Source organism: Hibiscus syriacus, unplaced genomic scaffold (assembly GCF_006381635.1).
Source record: "Hibiscus syriacus cultivar Baekdansim isolate YM2019G1 unplaced genomic scaffold, ASM638163v2 tig00111278_pilon, whole genome shotgun sequence".
NCBI classification, from domain to species: Eukaryota; Viridiplantae; Streptophyta; class Magnoliopsida; order Malvales; family Malvaceae; genus Hibiscus; species Hibiscus syriacus.
This window is the reverse complement of record NW_024063045.1, coordinates 227,718-252,619: the sequence shown is the minus strand read 5'-3', so window position 1 is coordinate 252,619 and position 24,902 is coordinate 227,718. Positions and strand designations below refer to the sequence as shown.

The 24,902-nt window shown below is 33.4% G+C and overlaps 2 protein-coding genes and 2 pseudogenes across 2 annotated transcripts; 1 reads left to right on the top strand and 3 right to left on the bottom strand.

Moving 5' to 3' along the window:
• The first annotated feature begins 2,799 nt into the window (after window positions 1-2,799).
• Window positions 2,800-4,928, top strand: LOC120157901 (3-methyl-2-oxobutanoate hydroxymethyltransferase 1, mitochondrial-like). The gene is made up of 5 exons (XM_039168884.1): window positions 2,800-3,214; window positions 3,392-3,598; window positions 3,677-3,823; window positions 4,461-4,514; window positions 4,607-4,928. The coding sequence occupies exons 1-5, from the start codon at window positions 2,810-2,812 to the stop codon at window positions 4,847-4,849; spliced, it is 1,056 nt and encodes a 351-aa protein (XP_039024815.1). The 5' UTR covers window positions 2,800-2,809; the 3' UTR covers window positions 4,850-4,928.
• Window positions 4,929-5,696: 768 nt separating this feature from the next.
• On the bottom strand, window positions 5,697-8,285 carry LOC120157896 (annotated as a pseudogene).
• Window positions 8,286-11,234: 2,949 nt separating this feature from the next.
• On the bottom strand, window positions 11,235-15,212 carry LOC120157899. The gene is made up of 9 exons (XM_039168882.1): window positions 15,054-15,212; window positions 14,895-14,975; window positions 13,603-13,692; window positions 13,283-13,449; window positions 12,967-13,036; window positions 12,467-12,546; window positions 12,325-12,387; window positions 12,142-12,218; window positions 11,235-11,394 (listed from the first exon to the last, which is right to left on the bottom strand). Exons 1-9 carry the CDS (start codon window positions 15,129-15,131, stop codon window positions 11,294-11,296), a joined length of 807 nt encoding a protein of 268 aa, XP_039024813.1. The 5' UTR covers window positions 15,132-15,212; the 3' UTR covers window positions 11,235-11,293.
• A 2,679-nt stretch (window positions 15,213-17,891) lies between these two features.
• LOC120157914 lies at window positions 17,892-24,880 on the bottom strand (annotated as a pseudogene).
• Between the last annotated feature and the right edge of the window lie 22 nt (window positions 24,881-24,902).

The window sequence follows — 24,902 nt, the reverse complement described above, 5'->3', positions numbered from 1 at the left end:
GGATAGATTCAATACAATCAATATTTCCTTCAATTAAGTACGTAACCCCTCTACGAACCATTCACAAGCATCCTTCTCTGTAGGAACAAGCTCGGCAGCAAAGCGACTCAACTTATTGAATTCACACTCGTACTCATATACAGTGTGATTCCATTGCTTCAAATTCATGAACTTCTGTTTCATCTGTCGAATAAATTGATCTTCGATGTACTTATGCTTGAATTCTTCTAAAAACAATGACCAAGTTACTTGATTACTAGACATCCTCAAGGTAACATTGGTCCACCAAATCCTTGCTTGCCCTCTTAACAAGGAAATTACTCCATCCATCTTCTCAGCATCTGAACAATGAAGTCCCTCAAGCATGACTTTCATATCATTAAGCCAAAGGTCCGCAGTAACAGGACCTTCCTCAGCTTCCCCTCTAAACTCTGGAGATCCTAAATCCTTCAACTCTTTCGCAACATTTATTTTCGGAGTTGAAGCAGTAGGAGGTTGGAAATGCGTCAATACCGCGTCTAACGTTCTAAAGAATACATCTTGTTCATTCACAGGCACTCCAGAGGGTGTTTGCTCTTTACTCTGCCTGGCCAGGGCAGGTGAATTGCTACTTTCAGCGGGCCTATCATCTCCCGCTTTATTTCTAGAACTACCATGTTTGGACATCTATTAAGACACACTAATATCATTCTATTAGCAAAACAACATACTTACTATTTTATCACATCAGAAGTTTTCACTAATTTGTTGGCATGTATACATCATAATACACTCTAGACTTCAGTTTATACCGAGAATCGACTAAACCGTAGCTCTGATACCATTAAATGTAACACCCCTAACCCGTATCCGACCCGAATATGAGTCCGATGTGTCACATTGACTTTTCAAACTTTGCCACTTAAAGAAAATAGGGAAATTTTAAACTTTCATTAAAACAAAATACGTTAATTTACATAAAAGAGATTACGAAATACAAAATCGACCAGAGCATTTGTAATTAACAACTTATTACATGCCAACGTTCTATACACAACCCAAAATACCTACTTTGCCAATTACTTCTTATCTGATCTTTTAGTAGTGATGCTATTCTTGCCACTTCTAGTACTGCTCTTCTTGTTTCCTGGTACCTACATGTAAATCACTTATACGCTAAGTCATAGACTTAGTGAGGCAATAAATAAACATGTAGCTATAGATTCATGAATATGCATTCTTACCATTTGATCATAACATTTCAATATGCATGTATATATTTCACTATAAGCGATATAATTATGTCATGTATATATGAAACTTATTTTCTTGTATCTCTTTCACCTTACTTTATCTTTCAATTGCCCATGTACATATGAAACTTATTTTCGTGTATCACTTTCACCTTACTTTATCTTTCAATTGCCCATGTACATTATTTGTGAATAGAGGTATTTGAGTACATTGAGGTTGTGCACTAATGCTGTCACCACAGCTCAATAAATTCCCTCATGGGGCACCGAACATTTGTTCAATATTTCTCCCGAAGGACCATTGGATACGTCCCGAAGGACCACTGGATACTTCCCGAATGACCAATATACCCTCGACTCTTGGCATGCCAACTATACCTATAGCTCTTGTATCATATAACATGGGCTTTAATATGAATACATTTCTCATTTCATATCTCTTTCATCACTTTTCATATAAACCCATAATCTTTTCCATTATTTCACATACCTGGATTATATTCTCTGGCAATGATATTCGTTCATTCAATGTCATATGAACATATAATGAATTATGCATGCAATTACTATTCAGTCATTCTATTTTAATCACCAAAATCTGAAACTTTCCAATTTAGTCACTAACCCGGTATTGAGGATGTTACACAAACGAACTATAAAAAAACTACTAAAAGACCACTGACAAACCACAAATAACACACGAGCAACGTGAAATGCTATCCACAAACACATAACGGATATCCAAATCTAATATGAGGGTCCAAAGTAGGGAAAATCAACAATATAACAGATAAACGTTATCTTGATCACTCGTGGCGATGTCAAATCAACTATTAAAAAAAGATAAGTAAAAACAACAATCAAACAATTGAAAACCGTGTCAAAAGGCAGAAGAAAACGTGCTATAAAGAAAGATGAAAATATGTCATACATGTGGACTTAATGAAAAAAAAAGAAAATAAAGAAAATAATGATGTAATATAATAAAATAAAAGGACAATAATAAATATTGACCGTCGGCAACCAACATTAAATTGGTGCCATCACCATCAATAAAGGCAAAAAGAAAAGGAAAAAAATGGCTTACCAATTAGAGAAAACTACTGATTATTTAAAAATATTTAAATGTTTTATATTTTATGAAAAATTATAACTTAGAGATTAATTTAGAAATATTTTTTTATTAATATGTCACATCATCATCAAATTAATTAGAACCAACATATTAATAAGTAAAATATAACATATAGGTAATATAAGTGATTAAAATATAATTTTAAAATTAATGACAAAATTTTAAAAAATTGAAATAAAAGTGATCAATTTCGTAGTTTAACCTTTATATTTTTATATTTTTATGAGTAATCTTGCAAGTCCAAGATGGCGGTGCTAAGTTGGTGGAGTGCAGGTGGCGCCGCCATCATTGGCAGCCTTATTTGCAACGTCACTTTACATTTCCCAATGTTCTCCGATAAACTACCTTACCCAAATCAATAAATTCTAATTCCACCTCCCAAAATTTAAACACATTGATCATTTGTTTCTTTCTCATCCGTTATCAAAATACTTCCAACAAAATGTCACTTTTACACAAGTTGTCCAAGGCTTCTTCAGTCTCCGGAGCCCGCCTTATTCGCCGCCTGAGCAACGTACCTGAAAACACCGTCTACGGCGGCCCAAAGCCTCAAACGCCCAACCAGAGAATGACCCTTAACCAGCTGAAGCAAAAATACAAGAAAGGCGAGCCCATCACCGTTGTTACAGCCTATGACTATCCATCGGCGGTCCACCTCGATACCGCCGGGATCGATATCTGCCTGGTCGGAGACTCTGCTTCCATGGTCGTTCACGGCCATGACACCACTCTCCCTATCTCACTAGATGAAATGCTCGTCCATTGCCGGGCCGTCGCTCGCGGCGCCACGCAGCCATTACTCGTTGGTGACTTGCCATTTGGGACCTATGAGACCAGCACCAGCCGGGTATGCACTCCCATGAACCAAAACAATTTCCCTTGTGCCCCACATTATATTACTTGGTATTGATGAAGAAGCATTGCTTGAATGATCTCTCTTACATTTTAAGGACAAAGATCGATGATGAAACATTTTTTGAATGAATATTGATTGTGATGTAATTGCCGTTTGGATTATGAGCAGGCAGTTGATACGGCTGTTCGGGTCTTAAAGGAAGGAGGGATGGATGCTATCAAATTGGAAGGAGGGTCCCCTTCGAGGATCACCGCTGCGAAAGCCATTGTGGAGGCCGGAATTGCGGTTATCGGACACGTCGGACTTACTCCACAGGCAATTAGCGTACTTGGGGGATTCCGACCACAAGGCAAAAATGTTACTAGTGCAGTCAAGGTATCTTTGATTGCCTCTTTCATTTGGATTGCCTTTAGATCATTTCTGTATGTTATAACTTGAGTTTGGTACATGCAGGTTGTAGAGACTGCAATGGCTTTGCAGGAAGCCGGATGTTTTTCGGTCGTTATGGAATGTGTTCCAGCTCCAGTGGCTGCCGCAGCCACATCGGCTCTTCAAATTCCCACAATTGGCATTGGAGCTGGGCCTTGTTGCAGTGGACAGGTTAATTTTGCTCTTCAAATTCCCACTTCTAGTAGTATATTATAGCCCTCTAGCATTTTCCTATATATGAATCAATAGCTGAAATTCGACCATGAAAACAGAGTCATACTCATGGAATTATGGTTCTGCTGTCATGCAGAAAAGCTTAGGTTTATGCTATATCAGGTTATATCTGCAAATACGATATGATATTGTAAATATCGTAGAGAAAAGCTTCGTGTTTGCAGAAACGCAATAACATTGATTCCCCCACATTAATATCAAAAGCATCCTTATAAGCTATGTTGCTCCGACTGTTCATTTTTCTTATCTGGCACTCGTGTCCTGCAAGTATATGGATATGGGTATGTGGATATAAACCCCTTAGCATTGAAAAACTTTGGAAGAATTGTGTCTTAGTAACATAGTTTACAAACTCCTTGGTTGTAGAATAACAGCGATGGTTGTTCATTATCTGTTATGATACATTTGTTTTGAAGAGACTAAAAAAGCTTTATTTTCATGTCATGAAGCTGTGTGATCATGTTCCTTCCCTTTTGATCTTTCATTTATTTGCTTCACAAGAAAGAGATGGTAGCATTTTCATTGCGTGTTTGAATAATAATTGCCATTAATTTTGATCGGACCATTGATACAGGTTCTCGTTTACCATGATCTACTCGGAATGCTGCAACACCCGCATCACGCAAAGGTTAATCGAACTATCGCCACATCCGGATAGCAGATTCTTTCCTTTCATATAAAAATAAATGTTCTCTAAAACGTTTGTCCTACGTCCTGCAGGTTACTCCGAAGTTCTGCAAGCAGTATGCACGAGTCGGAGACGTCATCAATAAAGCTCTCTTGGAATACAAGGAAGAGGCAACAAACGGTTCATTCCCCGGCCCTTCCCACACCCCATACAAAATGAATCCCAAAGACGCAGAGGCTTTCACAAAGGAGTTGCAAAAGTTGGGTTTAGACGACGCAGCATCCGCGGCAACAGAAGCAGCTGCTGAGCCTGAGAAGACGAACACAGAGCAATGACCCTAAGCCGACAAGTCCCGAAGCAACTAAAGTAAGACCAACATTTTTCAGCTTTTACTTTAACCAAATTCATCAAGGAGCAAATAATGCCATTGCAGTTTTTGTTTCAGTCTTCTCTCTTTAATTTTTGTTTCTTTGATCGGACAATTTGTGCCCATATTGTAAGGGATTTTAGATTGGTATAAATTTTGATAAAATAACACAATACATTTTATATGTATTATATAAATGTTTTGATGATCCAACTTTAAATTTTTTTAATTTTGTTATTCAATTTTAAAAAATGATCATTCGATAATAAATTGTATAATATTATTTAATTTTCGGAGTAAACTTGTGCAGTAAAAATAACTTCGGATTTTTTCTCTCAACGTCAAATTTTTTGGACTCTTTTTTTATTGAAGTCGAAATATTTTCTTCCAAATCCAATTAATGGCACTCTGATTCAAGTTTTATCAATTTCAAGAAAAATCAAACTAGAAGATGAAAGGAGAAAAGATAAAATTATGGTATTAGTTAAGTTACAAATAATGGCCAACAGCAATCTAACGACTTTGGGAAAAACGAAATTCGAAAGTTAGAGATGATAAGTTCGAAAACTTTTCAAGTTGAATGATAACGCGTTACTTTGAGGGACTAAATGTGTGGTTTGCCCAAAAATAACGCAATACGCTCAATACATTAAAAGAAACCATTTATAGATTTTCAAATGTTTTCACTAAAAAAATGCAAATAAATTCGTCTGATAACAGTTGACTGAACCATTGGTCAGTTGGGCGAAACACATCTCACCAAGTCATAAGCCATTTCTTCAAAAATCCATGTGAAAAATTCACTTTAAACTTTTTTTTTTTTGATAGAAAGAAATTCACTTTTAACTCAACATGTTCCTACTTCCTATTTCCATTGAGTTCCATGATTTATGACTTCTAGATGAAAATGGAAAAAGAAATGGACATTCCACAAACCTTTGATACCTCAGGCGTCGGTCGGGTGATCTCGTAGTTCCTACGGCTTGGACTCTTATCACTGAGTGGGTGTACCTTGGACTGAGGCACTCCCCAATTGAGCACCATGCTTCCGAATAATCTGGACCGATTGCAGAAGAATATCTTGTTGTGCAGAGTACAGTTCATCTTTGCTCTATAATTGCATGTCAAACATCAATGGGGATATCAGTGATACGATTAAAAACATAAGTGAGACCTGAACTGATGAATTTTAGAAAAGATGCTTCCGAGCACACTGCATTCCCGACAAAAATCGAAGAGGAAAACAAGTCGAGGTACATTTTCACATCTGTTTTATGTAGTGGGATTAGGGACGGAAGGGAGATGGCCAAAGGCAAAGATTACCTTATCCATATCGGCCCCGCTCTTTGCATATATGTTTAAACCACCTGCCTCCAAGGACATCGATTACATCCATAGCTACTTCACCCCCTATCTTTTGCTATTTAGTTTTAATTTAATATTGTAAATTTGTAATAGTATATAGTATAAACTAAAATATAAAAGGGATACATGAATTATTTTAGGGGTAAAATAGAAATTTTGAAAGGCAAATGGGGCATAACAAATCGGGTTTTTTTCCGTCTCTAAGTGCGATTAAGTCTTAATATGAAGCTGATAAAAAGATTAGGGAAACCGGTAACGCAATGCAGGATCAAACTCAAACGAAATACAAATCTGAAAGAAGGAACCAAGGATGAGAGATACCATGTGCCTGAGATTGCATCCAACAGTCAGTTCTGCATAATAACTGTCTACATTTGACAGGAAACAGTAAGGGGCCTCCTTTCCCACGAAAAAATTTCTAGTTTGATTGCAGCATGCTCTTAATGTCATCCGATATCTGGGGAATCTTGTCCAGACTTTCAATTTGCAAGGGAATTTTGGTCACCACTGCACGCCATTGGGCACGTGATTTGTTCACAATAACCTAAACATTTACAAGGTAAACAATCAAGACAGATGGGTTTGGATATGACTAATATAAAGCGTGAATAAGCAAATAAGCACTCTCAGTAGTCAGTACAGTCAATGAGATGTGAAAAGATGATTCTTCTGTTTCTAACAAAAGAAAAACCAACCTGGCTGGAAAAGAGCGAGTTCGGAACCAGAACCGGAAATTTCTCAGAGTTGAGTAATGTTGTGTTTGTAAGTCCCATTTTCCACCACTTGACCTTCTATAGATCCTGCCTGCGGCAAGAAAATGTATACTTTCACACCAAAAATGAAGAAATAACAGAACAAACCCTAGCATATCAATATCACATGTGATAATCACTAATTATCCAAGACCGCAAAAATACATGGCAATTACATTATATGGGAACAGTTCCTAGTAAGATGGAACCGGACACCTCCAAAAAGGTTGGGAAATATGAACTTCAGCAGATAAAAGATTACGAGTTAAAGAAAACAAATCCATCTTTGCCTGTGGACTTCAATTATGAAAAGCTGATCGGATCTATAAGTATTGTTTGAAACAGGAAAATTATTTTCCTACACTAAAAGAAAAATCTCAGCAGATTTGTGTTACCTTTATTGTATCACCCACTGAAAAAGGTTTTGAAAACTGCATGGACAATCCACTGAGCACATTTCCAAGGATGTCCTTGGCAGCAAAAGCAGTAGCCACCCCTATAATAAGTTGAATTTATAGTAAGTAGAAATATGAAGTTTCAAGAAAAGCAACTAGGCATCATCCAATTTTAGCATCAAAACACAAAAAATTAGCACTTGTAAACCTTGCATATTCTTCAAAACATTCTAACAATAATGATTGATAATTACAAATACCACAAGAAAAGTCCTATCTGAGATATAATAGATAAGAGCACTTATGATTTATACCATATATTTTAAACAAATCAAAAGAAAATCCGTTGCTACATAAACTTAGCATAGTACAAGCATGCAAAAGCACATTTAGGGCAGGATAAAAATTGTTAAAGAATATGTAATAGACAGATATTCAAATCTAAATTGTACTTAACAGAATACACGTCATTAACAATAGACTTAAGTCTAGCCTCTGCTATAGGCTCAGAACAATCAAAACATTTAAAACATGAAGATAAACATACACAGACAAAAATGTAAGAGGGACTATGGTAAGTTAAAAGTTTATGATAACATAAATGTTGCTTTAAATTCAAACCTAGTAAGCCATGCCAAGAAACCTATTACCATCAAAATATATTTGAGGATGATATCAACATTTAATTTGAAGAAACTCTCTGGCACCATTAAATCTAATTATCATAAATGAACTGATAAAAAAGAGAACATCATGCATTTAGCAGAAAACACCTACCTCCTATTCCACCAACTGTCAGAATAGATTGCACAGCAACCCCACATGCCTCTGCTAAAGTCATCAATCCAATAAACAAATAGGCCAACGGATGAAATTTTGTCCAGAGTTAACAACTTTTCCAGACCAATCCCTGCCAAACTCTGAGTAGCCAGTGCATGAGCAAGTACATTCGTTTTCCAACGATGTAAAAACCAGACAACTGATAGTATAGCAGCACCCCCCCCCCATGCCTGGGCAATGTATTCTGATGCAATAGTACTTGGTGCCACCATCATGCCACTACAAGTGGTACCATATTTATCATGCATTGACAAAAAAAAAAATGCAGAAACATGTGAATAAAAGGATGATAGAGTACAATATCCAAATTAAGGTCCACTAACATTTGAGAAAATGCCATGAAGGCAATTAGCTATCTGACTGGGTCTTCTAAAGCTCCCAAGAAGCTTTTCTGTTGAGTTAATCGATTGACGAATATAGCCAAGAGGGGGTGAATTGACAATTAAAATTTTGGTGAAAGATTTTGCAGAAAATTGAAAGAAATTGCACAGCGTTTAGAGTGGTTCGACTTTCTCAACCAAAGTCTACGTCCACTACCTTAGCTATCCATGCTAAGGATTTTCCACAAATTCACTAATTTGTCTTTATTTTGAGGACAAAGAGTAAACTTACAAACCCTCAAGAATTATACCTCAAATTCTTGAGAACACTGAGAACAATACAAATTTGTAAACTTACAAGGAAATCCTCACAAGGTAGATTGTTTGCACAATTCTAGAACAAAGAAAATAACACTCAAGAATGAATACAATTGAGCACAATAAGTGTTCTTGAAAGCAAAATGAATATTGAATGAAAAATAGGCTTGAAATGCTCAAACTTGAGGTTTGATGCTTTCTCTTTGATTCTCTCTCTTGATTCTAGTTGCTTGATGTTTCTTGTTATTGATAAATGGCTTCTAAGCTTGCTTAAATACACCTTGAATCACTTCTGAACGTTGGGGATCATTAATGAAGTTTTTGGAGCCGTTTAAGTGTGAAAACAATTAATATTTCTGCTTGGAGCGTGGGGGGAATCGGTTCCCTAAGTGTAAAATTCAAATATTTCGACCGTTAAACAGTGGGAGGAATCGGTACCCCTGGGGGGATCGGTTCCCTCCGAGCATACTGGAATTCTCGAAGCCAAACCATTCAGGGGGGAATCGGTTCCCTCTGAGCAATCTGGAATTTTTGGCTTTGAGATGGTTCGAAATATTTTGTAAAATCGTTTTGAAATTATTTTAAGTTTAAAACTTAATTTTACACTTGAGTAAGGATTAAAAATGACATTTGAAAGATTTGGAGTAATATTTTGATATTCGAATATACTTAAAAAAATCTTTTTGAAAAATCTTAAAATTCATTTAACTTAATTTGTTATATCGAAATATCAAAATGTTTTCAACATTTTCTCATATGAAACTTCTCATATGAAACTTGATCCCCAAGTAAGCTTCCAGATGGCTGGACTGAAGTTTGAATTGCATAATTGTGAAATCTTCTCAAAATCCTGGGCAAGATCACCCAAGCCAATACAGTGCCAGTCAAAGTAAAACCAAATGGAACAACCACATCTTTAAGATACAGATAGGTATCAAGCAACTGTTCAACATGTGGCTTCAGTTCATTAGAGGCTTCTTCAGCCTTTTCCCCAGTACTCTGCCAAGCATCTTTGACTTTTTAATTTTACATTTATTTTAAACAATTTGATAGGTGAAAATAAAGACTGAGATTAACAATAAAAATGTAAAGATATTTATTAAAAAATAAAAAATTAATCTTAACTATATATTTTTATTCATATAACAGTCATAAACATGTGTAAAACTAAAATAATTTTTTATTACATATGAATCCTAACCCATATATAAAGATGAGCATAAGAGCCAAACCTGATTCGATTGGATCATAATTTTTAAAAACATTTTGAGTTCAGGTCGAGTTGGGTAGAATTTGTATAAGTTTGAATCAAGTCAGGTTAAAATTTAGGGTAAAAATACCCGAAAAATCTAACCTAGAAAATAACATATTTATACATTATATATTTAAAAATAGTTATAATAATACCTCTCTTTATATTATTTATTTTCAATTAAGTCTTTATTTTGTTAAATAAAATTAATAATTTTATATTATTTCAATTTAATTCAGGATAAGATTTTATTTCAAAAATCGAATCAAATTTTCGATCAAGTAAAATTATCCTAAACTCGAATCAAGTTAAATTTCGAGTAGATGATATAATATTATCTAATTTGACTCAACCCAACTCATGACGTGTATATATACACACACATTAATGTTTCCTTTTTTATCGGATATTCACTAACGTTCTTTTCCTTAACATTGCAGTTTTAAGAAGTTTCCGAATCGCAGCCCTCCTTGCTCCAAACTTCATCATCCCCAGCCATCTTCTAGCCTAACCCACAAATCAAAACCATTCATAAATATCACAAACCCTTACTGAATCACTCGTATATTCTACGTAACGTTTTCATACACAAGAACCACTGCCATAGCTAAAACCCAAAACCTTCCTTTCCTTTCCTTTCTCTCCTTGCTCTTTATAATTCTTTTTCTCCATGGGGTTTCCAGCTGCTTACCGGGATTTTACCTTACCACAACCCATCCTTCACGCGCTTTCAATACTCGATTTTATCCTTACCCGCCTCAGACTCTCCGATTCCCACCACCGGACATGGTTTGGCCGGAGAACTCGACCCGAAAAACATCCGAATCCGTGCTACTGATCCGGAGAAAGAGCCTTCTAGTTATAAAGTTCGAGGAGCTTGTCGTCGGGGGTGAACCACCGGAGGACTGTGCCGTTTGATTGTACGAGTTCGAGGAAGGGGAAGAGATCAGGTGGTTGAAGAACTGTAGACACGTCTTCCATAGGGCGTGTTTGGACCGTTGGATGGACCATGATCAGGTTACGTGTCCACTTTGTAGGACGCCATTCTTTTAACAATAATTATTTATTTTTAACAGTGGAAAAAAAAGATTCTGAGTTGAATTAAAATAGGTTTCTCATGGAGAAAGTGTGATCCATAACAAATGAGTTTGATTATATTAAAAATAAAGGCTATTTGAGCTTCTTACTGAAGTCGTTGAGCTGGATTAGCTGAATTCTGGGAATGTTGGCCGCTTCTTCCCGTTCTTTTGGAGTGTTATATCCCCAGTTCCCTGTTCACATAAATCCATTTCTTTATTACCAATAATAACAATTTTAACCAAAACTCCATTTTCTATCTATATTAGATAATAATTCCAATTGAATAAATCCGTTATTTATATAAATAAAACAGGCTCAAATGTCCATCATCTGCATCAAAACCAAAAAGGGTTTGGATAAGGCTAAACTACACGAGATTTGATTTGATGACTATTAAATTTATCTGGTACAAAATGATCATCATGAAATTATTTTCAATAAATTCAAAGACTATATATAATTTTTGAAAATTTAATAATTAAAATAATCATTTAAACATAATTAAGTGACCATGAATATACTTTATCCAAAACAACTTTCATTTCTCGAATTTGGAAACTTCCAACTTGGTCTCTAATTTTTATGTTTTCAACTTGAATTTTGATCATTTTGATGGTGTGACTCTCTAATGTTGTGCCACGTGACAGTCTCAAAGCGACTCATCAAAAAGTCTAAAAATGGAAAGTTATCGAATTTGAAATTAATGTGAACAAAGAGACCAAATTGAAAAAAGTAGCCAAATTCAAGCACTAAAAGTTACTTTTGTCCCTTTGGATAAAAATATCCAGTGGTTTATAGATAAATTTGACAATATGGGACTCTGCAATATCTGAATTCAGAGAAAACGAAACGAATAATATGGGATATCTGATCTTTTATCATCTATTGCCATCAGGTCAAATGCCATTAACTAAAAAACTCAAAACTTGAATGTTTACCTAAATACAAGTTCCATCCATCTAATTCTGGCTCTTTGATGACATTCTTCAGGGTTGCAAGCCGATCTTCCACAAAGCTAGTAAAATGAGAATGGAATTTGTTTCAGTAAATTTAGAAACCAAACAGGCATCATAATAAAAAGGTAAAATATGCCAATGATAAGCATTAAGCAGTGAACCTACTGTAATTTCATCCCCTGGTTTTCTGATCTCAATTGGAGTTGCTTCAGTACTTTAACCTTGGGCCTGATAAAATATTAAAATACCCTTAGTATTGTAAAGCAAAGAAGGAACATAATTCTCCAAATGCTAATAAAAGACTAACCCGGTTCCCAACCCATATATCCTTTCAGCTGGGATAGTTACTCCAGCAAGTTCTCTTAACAAAGCATCTGCAAACCGGCTCTGAAGTCGGGCAGAAAGAAAGATAACAGTCAAAGATGGTGAGCAACCAAAGAAATAATTGACTTGTAAAATAAAGTAAAACATAAAATTTGCACTATCTGTTAGTTGGGGACTGGAACTACGAGAGCTGAAAAAGACTTGTGACTGATCTCAACTTAGATACTTTCATACTTGTGACTGATCTCAACTTAGATACTTTCATACATTCAAGTTCTTTTACCCCTTTCTTCTTTTCTTTTTCCTTGATTATCATTTTATATTCAGGAGATTGTTGGATCAAACTACTTATAATAACTTATATCTACAATGTTTGCCACTTCATATTGATAGCAAACTTTTTCTCTTGTTCTTGTGTGGGTGTGGGTGTGAGTGAGAGGGAAGGGAGTGAGAGACAAACAAAGCAAAAGAAACTCACAGCACCTGCTTTGTGGTGACTATATATATAGTTGAGCTTGCGAATTTAAGGGCATCAGGAACACCTGGATAAAACCTGCAGCATAGGCATCTTGTATTAATATATGATACTCAACTCAGTGCTTGATACAAAGAATGGCAACTAATATTTCAGTCTTGATGCATGTAACAATTGATTTACATTTGAGCCATAAATTTATGAATTGATTTATTAACAATTTCGATAAGCATTTGCACATAAAACACATTAAGTTCATTGCTTATTGCCTATAATAGAAACATGGCATCTCTGGTATAACTTAACAAGCTCTGATTAAAGTACCTATTTGCGCCAATCCAAGTAGCCAAGTCGTTATCCATCCATGCATCCCTAACCTTTCCAAAAAGATCGATTAAAGCGTCCCTGTTTTCATCCCATTCTTCCATGATTACTGGTTTTATTTTTGACCAGTTCTCTAAAATGTCCTCAATAGTTAGTCCCTCTGCAACCTTGCAAATTGAACCTCGGACTTTAGGTTCAGAGTAGTATTATAGAAAGAAATCTAATTAAGAATAAAGTAAACGAATGATACTGAATCTTAGATACTCCATATTGAAAAGATCGCTTCAAGGAAGAGTCAGTGGCATTGTTTATACACCCACCGAAGATTTCCGAATAGAAGGTAATCTACTCTCCAGCAATAACCTCACAAGTAGCAAATTCTCATACCCTGTTTCGACCACAGGTCGCACCTGCCACATTATAAACATTAGTTTCAACATAGCAGTCTTTCACAATTCCAAAATTTAACTGAAACAAAAACTGTCACCCCAAAAATGAATGGCAGTTCTTTTAAGTTACAAAATTGTGTAGCTTATGTCTTATCAGTTCAGAGATGCTTCAAAAGTTGTGGGGACTGCAAGGTGAAGTGCAAAAAGATAAACCTCACATAAAATTTGAAAGAAATATAACGACTTGGTAAGAAATTGACTAGCACCTTCTAATACAATAAACAACAAACAATCAACAATCAACCATCCCTTGATAAAAATAAGCAACCTATGTTACTTCGACCCAGAAGCTGAGTGTAGCAGAAGGTAACATGCTCAATTTTATCCAAGTTTCTCCATGTATCTGGAAGATCATACTTAGGGTGTAACCAAGTTGAGACCGTCTAATACAATAAGCAATAAATAACAAAAATCAACCATGCCTGATAGCAATAAGCAACCCATGCTACTTGGACGCAGAAGCTGAATGTAGCAGAAGGTAATGTGCTCAATTTTTTCCAAGTTTCTCCATGTATTTGGAGGATCATACTTAGGGTGTAACCGAGTCGAGTTCAAGCGGTTAGAAACTTGAGATCAAGCTTAACCTGAAATTCAAGGCTCGAAGCCTGGTTCGAGCTCGATTGAGTTGTACTTTCAAAGCTCAAGTTCAATTTGAGATCAAAGTTGAACTGCTTGTGCTTGCTCAATTAGCCTCAATTACGCGTGTTCACCAAGTAAAAAACAGGTTCAATTCTCGTGCTTGACGTCAAACTGGATAATTTATGCTCAAGCTCAAGTTCATATTGAAAATTTTCAATACTTCGGAGAAAAAGAAGAATCCAAGTAACACAGAAAGCAACCATCCAAAGGAGGTGAAGAATTAAGATCGGGTGTAACAAGGTAAAACCCGTTAGTCCTCCAATTTTGAAGTTAAAATTCTTTGTTTCCACGCACCATTTGAAAATTCCACGCAGCGTCAAAAAATGAAACAAAACGATAGAAAACCTTAAAAACTAGAACAAACAACAAAAGCTAAGTCTAAATCCAGTCTTTAATATTGAAGAACATTGCATTTTGATTTCTTGATATTGACATGCTAATTTCGAGTTCCAATTCAAAGTTCTTAGAAAATCAAGAAAAACTGAATCACTCAACAATCAAAGGGGGAAAAATCAAGAGCTTACAATATGCATCTGATCAACAATCCAATCTTCCATTGCCGTATCCACACCGTCAAACAAATCCGGCCATCGCACTTTAGCAGCCTGTAAATATGAAAAAATTTTAAAAAACGAGGAATCGGATCGTAAAACCAATGGCGATGAGAGTAGAGCTGAGCTGACCTTGACGGCAGAGATGGAACTTTCTCCACAGCTATCGCAGAGAACTCCATCAAAGTCCAAAGCGTATAAATCTCCCATTTTTCCTTTTTATTTTCTCGCGTTTTCTAGGCTGTGATTCTGGAGATAATCTACAGGAAAATAATTTTATTACGCCCGCCACTCATCTGTTTGTAAATAATATAAGGACACAAATGAAATGCCAAATGCGGCGTTTGCTTCCAATCCAATTGCAATACGACATGTGTTTATGTATTGTTTCTCGTTCTCTTTCAGCACACCCATTATCTGAAAGGCAATCTTGAAAAAAAAAATTCCCTATAAATATAATTACCGATATCCGGTAAGTAATTGATTACTCTTGACGTAAACACGTCTCAATTCAGTTAATTTTATTCACAAACGTTAATATTTGAATTTTTATTCTAGGACAATTTATCTATTAAATGTGGTTATTTTTCTTTTAAGAGCGATTGAAGTATGACACATTTTAAATAAATTTTTACAATTACATTATTGTTTTGTGATATTATCTTAGTTAATTTCATATATTTAGAATTTTATTTATTTTATAAGAAATAATCGCAACATTGATAAATTTTGATATTTTATAATTTTATTTAATTTAAAATATTTTTGAGATCTCATTTTTTTAAATGTAACACATGATCTGTACATTTTTTTGGGACGGATCTACCTTGGCTTTACTTAAGAGATCTAGTGTCTCATTCTACTAAATCAACTAATTATTGATAAAATTAAATTTTATTTGATTATAGATAAATTATTTTTAGTCACCCAACTTTTTTTTATTTGTTTAGGTAACTTTAAACATTTTAATTTTATTACTAAATTTTAAAAGTCTATTTATTTTGTTTACTTAACTATTAAGTATCTAACGTTACTTGCATTTTGAAAGATTTTCATTTATAATTTTCTTTTAAAAAAATTTAATCTCATTCTTCCTGATAACTAAAATTCTTCTTTACTGATGTTCGGTCTTTATCGGTCATCATTTACAATATATTTAGTATCAAAATATTTTCATTTTTTAATAATTTTTCATCTTATAAAAAGTTATATGTAAAGATTTGCCGATATTATAACTCAAGTTTTCTGCCGCTTGAATAAGTGCTTTTCAAATTTATATATTTATTATATAATTATGTATTTAATAGATATTTTATTGAACGTACTAAAAAATAATTTATAAATAAATTTATTTTTTTCTCTTATAATTTAATTTTTTTCGATACTTATTATTGAATATCTAATTTTTATATTCGGCTGGGGCCACTAAATATCACAAAACGGCCTGCCTGGAAGCCTCTGGGGATCAGTGCAAGGCCGTCGAGCCAGGCTCCGAAAAGAAATGCTCCTGGCGGTTCAAGAATGGCCGTATGATCCGGAGAGGAAAGAGATGAGAACCAAGATGAAAGGTCATAAATGCGACAGGATAGCAGTCGAGAAAAGGGAGAATACTGCTAATTTGATGCTGAAAATGCCTGAGATGTTGCTTGCTTATAAGAAACGCAGGTAGGAGAAGAAGATGAAGGAAAAAGAGAAGTCCAAAGATTAATAAATCTTCATGTATTTTATATGGGTGAAGAATAAGAACAAAAAGAAGCTATATCTTGTATTGATGGATTCAATGTTGTTTTTATCTTTTCTTGCCGATAGGAGGATTTTAAATGTTGGGTTTCGATTTTCTGTTCGTTGGGCTAGATTTTTGGAAACCTAATAATATTTAGGGTATATTACACGTTTAGTACCTAAAGCATTTTTTTGTCCCATTTTGATACTTGAACTTTTATTTTTTTTCCAATCATACTTAACGTTTACTTTTTGATTCATTTTAGTATCTCGTTGTTAAAAACTTAATGGCAATGTTATACATGACACTTTTTAAGAACAAATTACATCATTCATTACTCAACTATCTTTTTACTTCTATTTTGGTCACTAAGGTTTAATTTTTTTATTTGATTACTTAACTTTTAAATTACTCTTATTTTAATCACTATAATTTTTAAATTTAATTTTTATTAATAAAATAATAATAATAAATGTCATGTCATAAAAATTATTACTAAAATAAATTAGGATGGTTAACACAAAACAATTTGAAAGTCGAGTAGTTAAATTGAAAAATTTTAAACTTTAATAACTAAAATAAGAGAGAAGATAGGTGACTGATTTTAATCACTATAATTTTAAATTTAATTTTTATTAATAAAATAATAATAATAAATGTCATGTCATAAAAATTATTACTAAAATAAATTAGGATGGTTAACACAAAACAATTTGAAAGTCGAGTAGTTAAATTGAAAAATTTTAAACTTTAATAACTAAAATAAGAGAGAAGATAGGTGACTGATAAATAATACAACGTACCCATAAAAATATCACGTACAACAATTCCGTTAATATTTTAACGGTGGATACCAAAATGAAGCTTAAACTAAACATTATGTATGATTTAAAAAAAAGGTTAGATACCAAAACAGAATAAAAAAAATAGTTTATGTACTAATATTTATGACCGCAAACTTAGATTGCAATCAATAAAAAATAGTACAAAAGACGTCAATTTCATTTCGAAAGTCGGATGCTTTTATTAATAGAATGATAAAAACGAGCAAATGCAACAAAAGAGAAAATTCTTGGCACAAGCTACAACTTTAAACCATTCTGTGATGATCCGACTAGCGTCGAAGTAGACAATGTGAAACCATAAGTCAACTAAACTTTTCTCCTACAATCCTTGAAAAAGAGAGCAAAGAAATTGATTTATGCATGTAATCTAAAACTGTTGCTCACCATTGTTACAACTGTAGACCAAGGAAACATCCCAAAATAAATCATCGGCAGTAAATAGCCTGATCGATATGTGGAGGAATTTGCTTAATTTCTGTCCCAAGTTCTTGTTCAATCCCATACCTGTTAGGAAATATATATATATATAATCAATGAATCATTTCAATTTCAATGTACATTGTCCTAGAAGTTTCAACCCTGCTAGAGATATGATTGCATACAAGTTAAAGCGGTCCTCGTAAGTGATCAAATTCAATGCTAATCCAAGACGACCAAACCTTCCTGATCGACCAACCTGTTCATTAAGTGGATGCCCGTGAGGATTACCAAAAATAAAGATAAATGCTGCAACAACTTAAAATAGAGAAAATAAAATAGCAAACATACTCTGTGAAGGTAGGTTTCAGAGTTCTTGGGGAAGTCAAAGTTTAATAACAACATTCACCGCTTGAATATCTATACCCCCTTGTGAAAAGATCTGCAGCAAGTATACTTACATCTTTATGAAATCATTCTTCATATTACGAGTATTGCAGAACGCTTATTAAGAACAAAACCATTTTCTGCACTAGGGAGTTGATACGAGTGAAACTAAAATTAGAAGAATGACACACAAAACAGCAAAATATCAAAACCAAAACTTCTATATTGCTTAACACGTACCACCATATGCTGGCGCAATCATTCAAGTTCCAACATTCACATAATTAATTAATGCCTTAGTTTAGGATTTTGCAAAAGAGAGACGTCAAAGCTCAAAGTGCGGAGTAGCACTGAAAAAGATAAGCAGTAGAGGGTTCGGGTAGTAGGTTATATATTTCAGCATCTGAAAATGAAAGAGGATGAGAAGAAAACAAATGCCTGCAAGAATATATCCAAAGAAAAAAGAAGCCTACAAGAAATACAGCAAAAGGAGGTCCAACAAACTACACATATTTCCTAGTTAAATTATCAAATTATCCAGGAATATTAGCTCATATGATAAACCCACAGCATAACATACCAGTACAGACGAGGTTCCTGCATGCTCCATTGCGGAAATCATGAAATACCCTGTTACGATGGTCTTGTAGCATCTTTGCACGTATATAAAAGCAAGAATAGCCAAGTTCTGTAATTTTCTTGGCCAACAACTCCACTAGATTTACCGAGTTGCAGAAAATGATTGATTGGTTTATTTGCAGCAGTAAATTATTTAACATATCATGAAAACAAAAGGAAAAGAGAGAATATTAGATAAAAAGTTTATACAAGGGCAAACCTTGGAGAAAAGAGTACTTAAGCAGTGGGCTTTCTGCCTTTCTTCCACAAAAGCATAATATTGTGTAATACCCTTTAGGGTAAGTTAATCCATTAGATTGATAATATAACGTTTTTGTAGATATCTGTCTTTAAAGTCCTTAACAGTAACTGGAAATGTGGCTGAAAACATCAAAATTTGGCGATTTGCTGACAGAAAACGAATCAGCTGCTCGACAGAAGGTTGAAACTCAGGAGACAGAAGTTTATCTGCCTGAAAGAAACCAAAACACATAACATCAAACTGTGCAGATGGAAAATTTAAAACAAGTACACAACAAGACAATCAAGCTGCAACCGGCTTCACTAACTTCACATATTATATCAGTTAAATTTTCCAAAGAAAGATAGAATAGTGGGTTTGGTAAAGATAGAGCACTTTATCTTTAGTTTCTCATATTACTACACTGAAAAATATTAGGAATTGCATTTAAATTCCTTAAGCTAAAAATCCGAAAAATAATGCAGCCAAAACTAATGCTTGGATCATTGGATAGAAAACAGTAAACCATTGTGAAGAGAACGAGGTGCACACTAAGCAGTAGAACTATTATATTGCAGTAAATGCAGTACATGTATGTGTGTCTTGTACATATAGAATAAGATTACGCCATATATTCTAATAAAAAATATTAAATTGTGGTCCAGTGTATCCAACAAACCATCCAAAAAAAATATATATTTGCTGACCAATTTCCTTTGCATGTTCATTGCTCAAATTATTGAGAATAAAGATTATTTCAAAAAAGGTACAGTTGATTTTAAAGAAGTAGAAAGTAAAGAAATTAAGAACTTCAAATAGGTATACTTTTTCTACACCTATAATCTGGCGGGGGGGATGGGGGAGGAAGCCTAGGAGAACTAAGCACACGACTGATCAATGTGCATAAGCACACACTTCTAGCACACGACTAATACTTTCCTGTTTTAGCAAAAAAGAAGTACAAATACTTTATCTACCAGTTCAAATAGTGGCAAACACTTCTAGCCTCCCACCCATGCAAAAAGAACAGCCATAAAAATCATTTGTCAAGATAAATCGAAAAATAATTTTCTTTCCTAGTATATCCAAAATGCTTCCAACTTTGTCAACTTTTCTCATGTTAAACTTGAAAGAAATGAAAATCAAGCTGAGAGAAAAGCACAGAGAAACAACTGGATAATTACCTCATCCATGATAAGTATTGAACAATCTTTCAAAACACAAACACCCTTGTTAGCAAGGTCTAGTATTCTGCCAGGTGTTCCAACCAGAAAATGGACTGGTTGATACAAACGCATGATATCATCCTTGAGACTGGTACCTCCTGTTGTGACCCTGACTTGAATTTGTAAATGCTTTCCAAGCTCCTTGCACACTTGCGATGTCTGAAGAGCCAGTTCTCGTCTTGGAACAAGTATAACAACTGTGCAAAAACACATACATTGAGTAGAAACAAGAAACTAAACAGATAATTAATTAAAAGCATCCAAGAGAAGCATCGACAACTTCTTTGTGCCAAAAGTAAGATAATAAAATAGAGAAGGGAGGTATGAAATTGACTTGTTTCTTAAATTAAGACGAACTGAGTTCAAATGTAGAACTTATTTGGGTAGGCTTCAGAAAGATAATGTTAATGCATGGACCGATGCACATAGAAATATATTATAAAAAACAGTGGATGGAGATTTAACCTTGAATAACATTCTTTTCTAGGTCAATTTTTTCCAAGGCAGGAATGCAAAATGCTGCTGTCTTTCCAGTTCCATTTTTAGCTCTGGCAAGAATATTACTCCCAGTTAAAGCAATGGGAATGCTCTCTTCCTGAATAGGAGAAGGTATTTCAAAACCCTTCTCATATATTCCCATAAGAAGTTCCTGTTTCAAAGAGTCCCTACAACAAATTTACTTATTTGTGGTATCTAAAATATTGTCACTAAAACTTATATTTATATCACTATTTGTATTTTGTGACGTAAAAATTGACGTCACGGCAAACATCACCCTAGGTGTGTCACTAAATGTCAAATGTTACAATTTATATATTTTCGTCACGTATTACTAAATATTTAGTGACATTAATGAATAACATCATATTATAGTTTATATTCAATGACAATCAATTATGTCATGAAATTATATAAAATATTGTCATTATTTATTTATATCGTCACCAATAATATAGTAATTTTATTTTATAAATAACGAAAATAAAATCGTCACAATTTTTTATTAAAATTTTTAAAATTATATAAATTAATTTTTTTTATAAATTACATTTAAAGAAATAGATTTTTATAAACTACAATAATGGAGAAATCTTTTTATAAATTATAATAGAAGATAAATCTTCTTATAAATTACAATAAAGGACAAATCTTTTTATAATTTAAAATAGAACAAATCTTTTTATAAATCACAATAATGACATATACTTTTTACAAATTACAATAACAACTCATATTTTTACATATAACAATAACAACCTATATTTTTACAATCGTAGAATACCAAAAACCAACCCATATATCTCAACCTCGTTCGTCACCACTTCATCTCGGTCGCCATTCTAAAATCTTGTACATACAAAAAATTAACTAGAAGCAATATATATTAATGAATGATCTTTATTAAATTTAATTAAAGTAATGTATTAAAAAGAAAGAATATTATATATTTTAGCATTGCATATATGACCATAAAATAATAAAAAATTGTTGGTTCAAATAATATAACATACCTCCAACTATCAATGATATTACTGTTATTTTTAAATGAATTTTATATTATCTTTGTATCTCTTATCAATTATATGTTTATTGTATAGTTTAAATTAAAAAAATAATAATATTATGTATATATAAATATTTTTAAATAAATATTTTACCTGATTTTAAATAAATAAAATCATTTTTAGTAAGATTTAATTTTAGAGATCACTGTCTATTAAAAAAATAAAGATTATTTTCGAACTTTTGATAAGATTTTAATAATAACTTATTGTATAAAGTAATTTATATTTTTTAACAGGTATATTACTCAAGAATACCGTATGATTTTTGTTAAAATTTTTGTGTTAAAAATTGTTCACTTTAATATAAATTTGTATTTTTTTAATAAAAAGAGAAAAATTTCAATATGTTTATTAATATTAGCATATATGTGAGTAAATAAAAAATTTAATAATTGGACACGAGTAAAAAAAGAGACATTTTTTTATGAATGAGATTAAAATGAATGATTTAGTCTTTTTATATAAAAAAATTACACTAAGGTGACAAGTCAAGCTCAACACGTACATGATCAATGTTAGGACCTATAGATGACCAGACCAAATACTCTAATTTTTATTTTTTAAAATAAATAAAAATAATTAATATTATAATATTTTTAATTAGTCGCAATAAGATATAAAAAAATCATGACGCAAAACATTAAGTGACATAATTCTATGATGTCATTTAAAATCGTCATATAAAAATAGGGATAACAATAAGTGACAATTAATTATTTTCATCATGCTAAAATTATTTTTATGTGACAATAATAAAACGTCACTTTTAATGTCTTCTAAATTATGACGAATCAAATTGTCACGAATAAAACTAATTAGTAACAAATGTGCAACGCCACTAATTTAGATCAAATTGTCATAATAAATGGTCACTAATACCTTTTATTCATTTGAGACAATTCTACAACGTCATCATTTTATCTAAATGTCATTAAAAGTTTTCTCACCAAAGTTTTTGGAGAGAAGATTTTGTTTCAAACATATAGTGACAAAAATCAATGACTATTTTTAAAATTTTCATAAAAGATATACCATTAATCATTAAATATGACAAAAAGAAAAAAGCGTCACATTATAGTATATATTGTGATGTTATACGCAACGTCATATAAAAATTTCGTTACAAATTGATAAGTTTGTTGTAGTGAGTAGTCCTCAAACTCATTTTCCTTTGTAGCTTTCACATCTTAGGTAGTTGAACAGGTATTCCAATAGTATTTATTTCATTTCTGTATTATAACGGTATCAAAAAATGTCGACGTGCTTGATTCGTGGTTCAAAGCCCTTACGGACGGTACAACATATAAGTTCATCAACATTTCCAGACTTATCCAAGTCATCCACTTAATTCTAGGTCATTGAGGGTACTTAGTTCATTTAGTATTCAATTTTATCTCAGTCACTTCGAAGTTTCTAGAGTAATTCAATCGTTTCAAAAATTTGGATACATACAGTACTTCCATTCAATTCAACTTTGTCATATAATATAGTCATTTCGAGTAATTCAGACATATAAAGTACTTTCGGTAATTTAGCCTCCGGGTGTTCGCCTAGGAAATAGAAACTCTAGGCCATTTTCCCATTTTGAGGATATTTCAGTCGTTTTATTTAATTTAATTTAATTTTTTGAACAATTCAAACATAATTCTAGGTCTTGTACCTTGTCGGATGTTAAGACTTGATTATTAGTGACTTTCCGAATAGATCAGAAATTTAATAGGTGAATCATTAGTTTATCGGATTAATTACTAATTCATATGGTACTTTCATTATCAGGGTCAGCCCAGACCATTTTTACCTTATATGGGTAATCTCGTAATTTCTTAATTAAATATTCCCGACATTTAACCTTTAAGAAATTAATTAGATTTTTGGATCCTGAGGTCAATTTATTTACTAACTATTCTATGAACTTAGAATTGTTTCCGATCGATCTACCAATTTCTTTTGCGTGCCGTCTGAGTCTTATACAGTGTTCTGCCTTTATTCCATCTTCAGTTTGAGTCCAAATGATAATTAAATACACCTAATTGACCAATCATTTCCATTCATGTATTTACCAATTATCAATGAGTTTCGAAAAGCATGCAAAAATGTAGTAGAGTATTACCTCGATTTACGAACCACAACGGTTAACCAATTAAACTCCATTTGACTGCCCTCGAACTTTTATTCTATGTCCCATAATGTCTCGGATACATGGAAAAACTAATTACATTAGAAAATGAACTTAAACGTGAAAATTCTTATTGAATTGGGAGATAAAATACCAAAAAAAAACTTACCGAGTTTAAATTTAGCAAAATGGACTTTAAATTCGAACTCAGGACGTCGAAAAACATAAAATATGACTTTTTTAAAAAAGTTAACTTTTTGGTAGCAACAATTTTTTTTCTCTTGAGAGAGTTGCGCGTGTCCACTTGCACCCGCACCCTAATTCGGCCTCTATACCCCCAAAGAAACCACCTTATCATCATACTCAACAAATTTGCCAATGAAATTTGCTAACTGCTGTGCAATTGGTTCCGACACAAAACCCACCTGAAGGTCCTATATTTGAACCCAAAAATTCACGAAATGCAATGGAACAGTCATTGGGTCATCCCCAGGAACAAGGTGATGCAACATTAAAAGATGCGAATTAAAGTACCACTGTCCATCAGCAAGGGTACTCTCTAGATCCACATTATGATATAAACGAAACAAGAAACGATTATCCCCCAAATCAGAGATAGAAATCCCACCAATCGGGTGCCAGACATTTGTCAATGTCGAGCGCATCGCCTGGAAATTTACAATTCCATTGGTGATAAAGAAACCCACTAAACATTTATCGTAACAAATAGTATTTCCTTCGATCATTTGTACAAACGGCAGTGCCTCCTCCTCCTCCTCCTCGAGGTGCAGTCCCACCATCCCTTGTTCTATCTCCCCCATCACAGAAACAGCGTAATTCCAC

Excerpts from the sequence above, each read along its gene's own strand:
- LOC120157899 (XM_039168882.1), bottom strand. The coding sequence starts at position 15,131 with ATGGGAGATTTATACGCTTTGGACTTTGATGGAGTTCTCTGCGATAGC. Across the intron at positions 13,037-13,282 it reads ACTTGGATTGGCGCAAATAG|GTTTTATCCAGGTGTTCCTG; the intron begins GTACTTTAATCA and ends CCTATGCTGCAG. Across the intron at positions 11,395-12,141 it reads TGGATGGAACTTGTATTTAG|GGAACTGGGGATATAACACT; the intron begins GTAAACATTCAA and ends TTATGTGAACAG.
- LOC120157901 (XM_039168884.1), top strand. The coding sequence starts at position 2,810 with ATGTCACTTTTACACAAGTTGTCCAAGGCTTCTTCAGTCTCCGGAGCC. Across the intron at positions 3,215-3,391 it reads ATGAGACCAGCACCAGCCGG|GCAGTTGATACGGCTGTTCG; the intron begins GTATGCACTCCC and ends GATTATGAGCAG. Across the intron at positions 4,515-4,606 it reads AACACCCGCATCACGCAAAG|GTTACTCCGAAGTTCTGCAA; the intron begins GTTAATCGAACT and ends TACGTCCTGCAG.